The sequence below is a fragment of the Microtus ochrogaster genome, chromosome 16 (assembly GCF_000317375.1).
Source record: "Microtus ochrogaster isolate Prairie Vole_2 chromosome 16, MicOch1.0, whole genome shotgun sequence".
Classification (NCBI taxonomy): Eukaryota; Metazoa; Chordata; class Mammalia; order Rodentia; family Cricetidae; genus Microtus; species Microtus ochrogaster.
The window spans coordinates 43,119,705-43,130,781 of NC_022018.1; the positions used below are offsets into that span (position 1 = coordinate 43,119,705).

Consider the following 11,077-nt stretch of genomic DNA (forward strand, 5'->3'; position numbering starts at 1 on the left):
TAGCAGGGTTTTGGTCATTTTCCTGTCCCTTTGAGAGACAACCTGGTCCCTGTCTGTGGGCCACAGTTGCAGCTGTCTTTGTGAGTCTCTGAAGCCAAGCCTGGGAAAACAAGTCCCTAGAGGGTAGTTTCTCCAGTAGGCAGCCTGCTCAACAGTGACTCCCCTCTTTCAAAGGAATTTGCATTTTCATTGCTTGGAGCCTTTGATGGATGGATCTTGCCCGGAGGGCACTTTTCCTATTGTCCCCCTCACAGAACACTAGGTTTCCCTTTAAAGGGGATAATCTATTTAACAATTACTGCTGCCTTTCACAGTCTTGTCTGTAACTTTTACTTATTCATGCTATGCCTTTCCCCTCTTACAGAAGACATGCAGAAGGGCAGCGAACAATAGCCCTATCATAGCCTGAATGCTATGCTGTCTTGAATTTTTTTTTCTACAAGCAACTTAGTCCATTACTTTTGAAGTCATCCTCACTCAAGTTCTCTAAACACCAGCAGAATATAGTCAGACTTTTATCCAAAATATCCCATAAATGACCTCTAGCCCAGTTCCTACTAGTATTTTCCTCTTATAACCTCAGGAGACATTCCTCTACTTTCTGTTTCTTTTGCAATTCCACATATCATATCTCTCTCTCTCCTCTTCTCTCTCTCTCTCTCTCTCTCTCTCTCTCTCTCTCTCTCTCTCTCTCTCTCTCTCCTCTCCTCCCCTCCCCTCTCCTCTCCTCCCCTCTCCTCTCCTCTCTGATTTATTTCTTTGTTTATTATTTTGAGATAGAGTCTCTCTCTATAGTCCAGACTGTCCTGGGACTTGCTGTGCAAACCAGGCTGGTCTCCAACCAATAGAGATCTGTCTGCCTATGCCTCCCCAGTACTGGGATTAAAGGTGTGCACCACCATACCTGCCTCACACCAATTCTCAATATTAGTTACTTTTATCATTACTGTGAGCAAATTCCTGACCAAAAGAACTTGAGATGAAGAGAGTTTATTTTAGCTCTGAGTTTAAAGGGACACATCGCTGTGGTGGAGGGGTGTGAGGTGGCTGGCTGGTCCCATCCCATCTGCACTCGGAGTAGAGAGATGGCTTCTGCCACTCAGCTCATTTTCGCCTTTTTAATCAGTACAGGATCTTAATTCATTGGATGGCACCACTCACATTCAGGGTGTGCCTTTTTTCTCCAGTCAAAACATTCTGGAAATACTCTCATGGATACACCCAAGGGTATTCGAAATCTAGTCAAGTCTACAATGAAGATTAGTCACCACCATGGCCCACTTGATAGTAAAGCCAACCCAACCTTACAAGAGAGCTTCTGGGATACTTGGCCACCCCTGTGACTTCCAGGGCCATTCAGAATGATGAATAGGATCTCATTTAGGGCAGTTCCTCACTAAGAAGGACCAAAAAGGAAAGGGAAGAAACAAGAAGTAGCCATATAGACAGAAGGGACACAGGATACAGGGACTGCTTACGGTCCCCAAGGCTTTTTTTCCCTCTTCTGATCCCCTGGGAAGCAAATTTGAAATTCTTTGTCTTGGGCTCTTCTGTAAAAATCAGAGTGTTCTAGCAATCTAGCAATAAATCTACACTCCACCTCTCAAAGTCACTTAAACAAAGCTCCTTCAATGTGACTTTGGTGCCACAATTCCTTTATCTGGATATTTTAGCTCACCCAACCATTCTAGAATTTAGCCAATTCTAAAGTTTTAGAATTTTTTTTGTTTTTGTTTTTCTTCTTTTTCAGCCAGCATCTCTTCATCTGCTCTGTGTCCAAAGCAAGTCCATATAATTCACTCAAATAATTAGCAATATGTGCTAATCTGGCCAAGTCTGGCTATAGATTGAACTTTAATGAATGTCTAAGCTCAGCAAATGATCTGGCTCAATTTCCAACATGTGTGCTTGCTTAAAAACGAAGGGCTGGTTCAGAACACGCATTTCAGTGCAAATCCATCACCAGAAATCTAATTAAAATGCGGAGTGAGCACAGGCTGGTCATGTCTGTGGGGGGAGTGAATCGGTTATATTTGTCACAGCTGTTGAATAATTTATACCCACAAATGCCTAACAGTGATTCCCAAACCTCACTGAGGACCAGGGAAGCATCATAAACACAGATTCCTAGATCCATCCCAGAGCTGTGGGCCAAGAACCTGTAGGGGATGAGGTCTGAAAACGTGTAAACAATTCTTTAGGGGATGCTGAAGATCAGCTTTGAAGACCATTATTGTAGAATGCATATAATATCCAGTAGAAATTTTATCATTGGAAATAAGAGTCTAATCAGTATAGGAAAAATTGCACTTCTATATACCAACAGTGCACAGTGAGAAATTGAAGCTTGTAGGAGGTACAACCTACAATAGCTTTCAAAGCCATACTTGGCTCTAAATTGAATGACCACGTATCGTACACACATGAGAAGCAGAGCAATTATACAGGGTCTACCAGAGTATTTTAAGACTAACAAAGCTGCGCAACAGCACTGACTTACACATAGATACATGGATGGAATAGAAACCCTTCAGATGTAGATCCATGGGTAGTTCATTGGGAAGTTTAATAGAGAAAAGCTTATCTTTCCAGCAAATGATGCCGGAACAGTATGCGAACATCAATGAAGTTGGCACCATACTTTGTGTGATGAGAAAGGAAGGGCCTGTGTGCTACCTGTCATCAGGTATTGGGGTAAAGTATCAGCTAATCTCCCGACTAGTAACAAACTCTTGAGTGTGGAGGTATGCAGTGACTACAAGACAAGAATTGAGAATATTACTGAATTATAAAACTTATATACACTTAACAAATTTAACTCCAGAATTTTCCATCTACCTGCAGGATCTCAGAAAAATATTAAGTAAATTTTCCACAACCAGTAAGCAGCAGGGATTGTATGTAAACTCATATCTTATACCTCCAAATAAAAACATAAAAACAGAGGTCATTTTGCTACAAGGGGCACTTTGAATTTTCTTTTCCCAGGAAGCTACAGTAAATGCATCTCTGATCAAGGGATGTGTGGGTCAAAGAATGACCTTGGAAAAGATCTTCAAGTTCTATCAGACACAGAAAGGCCTAGGGAAGACAGGTGCCTGTTGTCAATCACCAGTTCTAAATTGTTCCAGTGCTGATAGTGGCGAGTGTTACACTCCCTACAGCTGGACATTGTAAAACCTCCAGATGCACAAACGAGCAATTGCCATGGGCAAAACTTTCTGTGTTTTGCTGTTTGGGAGTTCTCCCATGTTTTAGATTGCAGACCCAGCTTGTAGATGGCTTATCTTGTTTGTGATGTGTAACAGCACTGAAACCAAGGAGTTTGGTGCATATTTATCACTATTTGGAGCAAATCATTGTGCAATCAGTTTAATCGGGTGTTCAAGACCCAGATAACCACAACTGTCACCATACCACAACTCACGGACCAGGAGCAGTGGCATACTGAGAACAACTGAATGAAAAATAAGCTTGAGGGAACACGGGATCGGAATTCCGTCCACGTGGAGCTGCAATTAAAGTGAAAAGAGAAATGCCATTTAAATTGATGAAAGTAGGACCCTGAACTTTGACAGGTAACAAAAAAGGGGAGGTGCCTGTTTACAGTGAATGGTGCCAAGGACTGCGGCCGGGGAGGGCGGAGTCAGACAAGAGTCCTTGGTTTTCTGAGACAAGTAGGTTTTGTAGCACCAAGCCTAATGGATCTTAATAAATAAAGCCTGGAGTCAGATGTTAGGGAATGAAAGCTGAAGGACCAGAGAAGCAGAGCAGCCAGCCATTAGAGACCTTTGGCCTCTAGCACGGCTCAGACCTAAGGGGCGATCCTGTCCTCCGACTGTCTCTTCAGACTGCAAGGAGCTCTTGTCTCCTTCCACTTTATATTCCTCTACCCAGTCATATCACTCCTGTCTCCATCTCTAGTGCTGGGAATAAAGACATGGGATCCCAAGTGCTGGGATCACCTTTGTGTGAGCTCTGTTTCTTTTTTAGACAGGTCAATCTGGCAGCCCAGGATGGCCTTGAACTCACAGAGATCCCTCTGCCTCCTTCTCCCAAGGTGTGTGCCACCACTCCCTAGCCTATAGGGGCTTAACTCTGCACTCTGATCTTCAGGCAAGCTTTATTTGTTAAAACACAAACAAAATATCAATACAGGCTTCATAGGATGATATTAATACAGCTGTGTTCTAAGGCGCGGAGAATCTGTGGTTGAGAGCAACAGACCCCAGGGATTGGAAACAATGCCTTGGTGAGGATCAGGATGCCTTCCCCCAGCTTCGCTACAGTGCGATGCTCGGAAGCCTACTCATTCTCTGAGCCACAATTAGTGAAACAAGGATCTGTAGTTCTGGGAGCACTTCAGTCTCAGTGGAGAGGGGGTTTGCACGTGCATTTTCTATAACTAAGGCTGATTCCCATTAGGGTAGAAAATCAAGAGTATGATTCATAATAAGAGACTGCTGCCTTTGAAATCACTTCCTCCCATAATACCGGCCACTTCATTACAATGGTAATTAGAAAGGAAAGAACCAGAAATGGCCATTTGAAGGGAAATTAGGGCTTCATTTCCAAGACTGTTTTGTTTCAATGGATTGCCACTCTGGCAAGATTTTACACTTAAATTGCAAAGCCAAGAATGACAGGGCTGGTGCTTCCGATCTGTCTTCTAAATGGACAGCATTGATGCAGCCTGTGCTGGAGTATCTTATGCAGGGCACATTGGATAAAATCACATAGGCTGTAGAGGAGGGGTTTAGAAGGAAGATTACTATGTAGTTCCTCAGAGTATCTCAGGTCTCTTCCGCCTGTGAGTCTTGGGTGCTTTCCTGCCTGAGGCCCAGTACTAAGATCTGAAAAATACAAGTGATTTCTTCTGCTTCCTGTTTCTCTAGACTTTGTTCCAATGATTTACACAAGATGAAAACAGGTTTGGGGGACTCTGACAAAGTGTATGGGTTTATGTCATCTGAAATTATCAGAGCTTAATGATGAAGAAACATTTTCTCAACTCTATCCATTGGGAATCTATACTAAAACAACTGTTTCTAATCAGCTATAATATGAACATCACCTTCTGTTTGTTAGGAGAGAACGGCTTATATTTCTATCACTTAATTTTTCTCTCAGTTTTGAAATCCTTATTTAAATCACAAACATTACAAATACTGCTGACCTTTAAATTCTACCAAATTATACTGGCAACTGAAACATCTCTGAAATAAATTCAGCCAAGACAGCAGCCAAGAAGCTCTTTTATTTATATGTAGCAGAATGGGAAACCTGAAAAATCACGAGTGTAAATCCTTGAGAGGAAGATTCAGGAGGATTTCTAAATCTCAGAAACATCCTAGGGAAACTGAGAGGGAGGGAGGGAGGAGTGGAGGAGACCCATCAAGAGGGACAGAGGGAGAGGCAGAGAGGGAGGATGAGAAATGGGGACAGGAGAAAGGAAACAAGACAAGGAGGGAGAGCCATAGAGTGGGAAGGGTTTTAGTTCAGTCTCTGTGGCTGGGATAACATTCTAAGAGCGACTTGAGGTAGGAAGCGTTCACCTGGCTTCCATGTCCTGGTCACAGTCCATCACTTAGGGAAGCTAAGGAAGGGATTCAAGCAGTGGAGGAACCTGGAGGCAGGAACTGAAGCAGAGCCCATGGGGAATGATGCCTCCCAGTTTGTTGTCCATGGCTCGCTCAGCTTGCTTTTTTATACAACCCAGGACCACCTGTTCAGGGGTGGCAGCACCACTGTGGCTGGGCATGCCTACATATATCATTCATCAAGAATATTCCTCCACCTCTCCATGCCCACACACCAATCTGATGGAGTCAAATCCCTAATTGATGTTTCCTCATTCAGGTAACACTAATTTGTGTCAGGTGACAAAGATCAACCAGCACAGAGGGAGATCGGAAAAATGGAGTGTGGGGGAAAGGCTAGTAGAATCCAGAGCCAAACACATCTGTATATTCCAGGACAAACCAACACAATACTACGGAGAGGTTCTGAAGAAACCTCTGCAGAAGCACCTGCATGAGGGATGGGTGCATAGCAGGGGTATTGAAAGTACCTGCATGGGGATGGGTGCACAGCAGGGGCGTCGGGAGCACCTGCATGGGGAATGGGTGTGCAGCGAAGGTGTCGGGAGCACCTGCATGGGGAATGGGTGTACAGCAGGCAGCACAGATAGAACAAAGTCAGCTGATAGACAGAGGAGTAAAGAACTCTCTCCCTATAAGCAAGGAGCATCAGGGTGGGAACCGTGTAAAAGCTCAGGACCAGAAGACAGATCTGCCAAGAGGTAGTGGTGGAAAGAAAACTGTTAAATGTCTTTAGAAACTTTGTAAATAGACAAGTCCTTGGAGTCCTATGAAATATATGCACAAACACACAACTTATACACACATATATATACCACACATAACAAAAACAAAGAAAAAAGGGTAGTAAGATAGTTCAATGTTAGAACACTTGACTAACACACATAAAACCTGGTCAATCCTCAGGATTGCAAATGAGTAAAAACAAAACACAAAAAACTACCAAGTTCCTCAAATTTAGATACGTATTTAAGTCTTAGAGATATGCCCATAGTGATGGCAATGCATTCATTACTAAAAGTTAAGACTAAGCCAGGGGTGGTGGCACATCTTTAATCCCAGAACTCAGGAGGCAGAGGCAAGCAAATCTTTGAATTTGAGGCCAGCTGGTCTACAAAGCAAGTTCCAGGACAGCCAGGGCTACACAGAGAAATCCTGTCTCGAAAACCAAAAACAAACAAAAAAGACAAGTTCCTACTGCACAGACACCGACCCAGTTTCCATGATAATACCAATTCTTCTCAAGACTGGCAAGACTGGGGTTCTTCAGAGTAGGGGTGTTCTTACCTTACCCTGCATCTTGAAAATCTAGCAGAACCAGTGCCTGGCTCATCTTTGTCCACCCCCCCCCCCAAAAAAAAAGGTGAACAAATGATATCATGTAGTAAAAAGAGTTATGCCAGAGATATAAAAATGGTGTTAACACAGGAAGAGAGATGGCTGGTGCAAGCAAGCAAGGCTAAGTGTCTTTAATCTAAAAATAAACTGCTGAAATTAAAAGCATTAGACTACTGCCCTGATGTGGGATTCTGCTCTGTATGCTGTGAATATGTTTTATTACCATTGATGAATGAATAAAGCTCTTTCAGCCAGGTGGGAAATCTGAAAAGAGATATAGAGAGAAAGTAGGTGGAGTCAAAGAGATGCCATACAGCTGCAGAAGGAGACAGATGCCGGAATCTTACCCTGTAAGCCACAGCCTTGTGATGATACACAGAATAATAGAAATGGGATAATTTTAGATGTAAGAGTTAATAGGAAATTTGAGCTAATAGGTCAAACAGTGTTGTAATTAACACAGTTTCTGTGTGATTATTTGGGTCTGAGCAAATGGTGCACCAATGTGTGGCAACTACATGCACATAAAACCTAAGAGTTTGGGAAGGAATTCTGGACACAAAAGAACAGAGTTAAGCAAGGCTTCTTGGTAGCAGCATATTTTCAGATAGGTTCTGTTTGCTGGCAGCAAGGAGAGGCACAACTCCTTTAAGAGGTTTTCTGGCTCCACTTTAATGGCAAAAACTGCAGGGCTTCTTTAAGGGAAGGCTTCCTGGTTTGTGTTGGCAGCACAACGCTCTTTTAGGAGGTTCTGCACTTAAATGGGGTGTGTGAGCAGTGTGCTGCTAGCTGCTCAATGGTGATATAAACCCGCGACATCCCCAGAGCTGAGGTGGTGAGCATGGCTCGCAGAGCTGGTGGGGAACGTTCCTCCACCATGCTGGACTGGGCAGGCAGCCTTGGTTCTAGCCACACCTGCTTAGCATTAAAAAAAAAAAAAAAGGTGCTCCTGGTCATAAAATGCTTACAGATACGCAATAAAGACAGATTCAGACAGAAATAAATCTCTGAATGGGTTATAGTATGTTCAAAAAATATACAAAGGCTTGGGAGAGAGAAGGAAAAGAGTACAGACGGTTATAAAAAATAAAGTTTTAAAAAACAAAGCAAAGTCTTTAAAGAGACAGTCAGATTAAAGGACTAAAAAAAATAAGTCGCATAAAGATGCAATATAAATAGAGAGTCTGGAATGTGTATATTATTGTGTTTTCTTTGAATTTTTTGACTGCAGAGAGACATTTGATTCTGGGGGCTGCTAAGTTAAACCAACTTCAAAGTTTGGGTCTAAGGATATGTTGCTTTGGGAAAGAGGTTCTGTTTTTGTTTCCACAGCAAGAGAGGGTAAGCATCCATTTGGATATGATAGAATTTAAGAATAAACATAAAAAATATGATGTCACCAACAGCATAAACACTAAGGATTTTAATCATATTGATTATGCTGAAAATGAAGGGTAACAGCTTTTATACACGCATGCACTTGTGTGTGAATGTGAGTACGTATGCATTCATACACACACACACACACACACAGTGAGCAGATGCATATAGCAATTACAAAAATCAATACTGAAAGGCACTAAACCTGACTCGAAACTACGTGAGTAATATGGCTATGATCTGAATCTCTATGTAGCCTATATTCACCTGTAAAATCCTAACTCCCTAGTGGCAGCATTAGGAGACTGAGCCATGAGGGTAGAGACCTCATGATGGGATTAGAGCTAACACCTGAGGACACAGTAAGACGATGCCATCTAGAAAGTGGGAGGCAGCCCTGCAGGTTTGCTAGCATCTTGAGTGTGGACCTCTAGCATCTAGAACTGCCAGAAAGAAACCTCAGAGATCTAAGTTATCCAGACTATGAAATTATATTAGAGTCTGAGAAAAAAAAATGTCTGGGTCTGCCAAATCTACCCAGGTTTAAGTGCACCCCACTTCATCTCCACCATTCAAAGAAAACTTTATCCTTATATGAAGAATAGGATTTTTTTTTTTTTTAACATGTTAACGTCTGCCCTGCACTTAAAACATCCAAACTACAGCCACACGTCATGGTACCCTGTAATTCTAGTGTACTTCCTTTAAGCATTTTACCCTGTGCATACAGACAAGGGTGCTCTCAAAAGTATTTTTACATTGTGAGTGGAAAACTCAAGTTTTAAAGAGCATGTTAAGCCTTCCCAACTCCATTTTCTTCAATAACAAATTTTATTAAAACAGCATTAAAAAATCACAGGATAATTTTATTTATAAATGAATTCTATTTTCTCTAGACTTTAAATCATCGGTTCACTCTTATAACAGAGAAGCAATTTAAATAACACCACCAAAACGGAATGGGGACGAAACAGTGCGCTACTACAGAGCGCCGTGCTGCACGCTGGAAGGATTTCCGATCAGTCTTGCAACACGGTCCATTTCCAGTGAAATGCGCAGGACACTGCCAGCAAGTGCTTTCCTTCATACTGACTTCACTGAAACATGTCCTGGGTGCGGCTCTGGACTGTTTCGGAGCTGGTCAAGCTTGTGTTCTGCAGAGGCTGATGTTACAAACCGCTGCCGGCTCACACAACAGCGGTCTTCAGATCCTTTGGTTTTTATCCCAATCCTTTGGAAAGTCAACTGATTAATGGTTGCTCCCTTAGGGTTCTATTTTAAGTAGGCGACCTCAGTGCCTACACAGTCTGTGCCAACGTCCTTGACTTTTTCACATCCATGGCTTTGTTCATCAGATTGTACACTGATGGTAATCTTATTTTATCCATATTTTTGCTGTAAACATTGAGAAATATGCCAAGAACAACTAACAAGCCAGACCATACATACCTAAATGAAATGAAAAATTAGATATTAAAATTAACATGGTAACACTTCACTGTTAATTATGACATGTGGTAGTCAGTCCACAATAATTTCAATCAAATAAAAACTTTCTCTTAGCTGGGCAGTAGTGGTGCATGCCTTTAATCCCAGCATTTGGGAGGTAGAGGCAGGCAGATCTCAGTTTGAGGCCAGTCTGTTCTAAAGAGTTCCAGGACAGCCAGGGCTACACAGATAAACCCTGTTTCAAAACAAAACATAACAAAAACAAGAAAAAGCAAAATGAACAAATAAAAAAATGAAACAAAACAAAAAAACCCAACCAAACACACAAAACTTGCTATTAGAGGTCTAAAATAGTATTAGAATCACATGTTAAATGGAACAGAGAGCGGCTCACAAAGCCTGCTCTGGTTTGCTTTCCACGACTATGTATGGTAAAGACCATGACCACAGCAACTTGAGGAAGAATGGTTTTCTTTGGCTTACACATCCTGAGTCCCATTCCACAGAGGGAAACCAAGGCAGGAGCACTCAAGGCAGTACTGTAGCAGACCGTCAAGGAACACTGTTTACCTGCTTGCTCCTCCTGGTTGGCACAGTTTGCTTTCTCACACACTCCAGGACCATCTGTCTGGGGATGGCGCTGCCCAGAGAGTTAGCCCTCACACATCAATCATCAGTCAAGAAAATGCCCCACAGGCTTAACGACAGGCTAACTGGATGGAGCTATTTTCTCAATTTAATTCCCTCTGGTAAGCTGACTCTAGATTGTGTCCAGTTGACAAAAAATATAAGCAGTCAAAAGTGCCACCCCTGGCTAAGGCATTGATATTTGAAGGATGCTGAGGGAGAGTGTCAGTTTTCTTCAGGATCTAGTTCCAGGTAGGTTGCCTGCGCTCCCATGATGGCTCTAGACCCATGCACGTACTAGCAGCACCAAGTAGACTCAATGGCTAACAGAGAGGGCACATGAAGTTGGGACAGAAGTGGGGCTGGGGTGGGTTGGAGATGGAGTTGATCAAAACACACTATTTACACAAAAATTAAAAAAAATTTTATGCTGAATATATACATAAAAGTTACACAAAGTGAAACTAATTTAAACTTGAGGGCTCTTAATTAGCACATTCAAAGTAAAACCTTACCAGAAGACTTAAGATTATACTTTAAATGCCAGAGTCCTATTTATCAAAGGCTACATTATACATTCAACCCGCACTCTGCCTAGTTGTCCCAGGGAAGTAGAACACAGACAATTTTCAAAAGGGACACATTCTGCACGAAGCAGAGAATCATCTTTTTTTTGGGGGGGG

General features: G+C 42.3%; 1 protein-coding gene across 3 annotated transcripts in view; it reads right to left on the reverse strand.

Moving 5' to 3' along the window:
• Window positions 1-9,171: 9,171 nt before the first annotated feature.
• The window catches only part of Slc35b3 (solute carrier family 35 member B3), a 24,564-nt gene continuing 22,658 nt past the window's right edge, over window positions 9,172-11,077 (reverse strand). For all 3 annotated transcript variants that reach the window (XM_026783155.1, XM_005355065.2, XM_026783154.1), the window contains exon 10: window positions 9,172-9,767. In XM_026783155.1, the coding sequence (XP_026638956.1) occupies window positions 9,617-9,767 (151 nt within the window). In that variant the 3' untranslated portion in view covers window positions 9,172-9,616. The remainder of the gene's footprint in view (window positions 9,768-11,077) is intronic.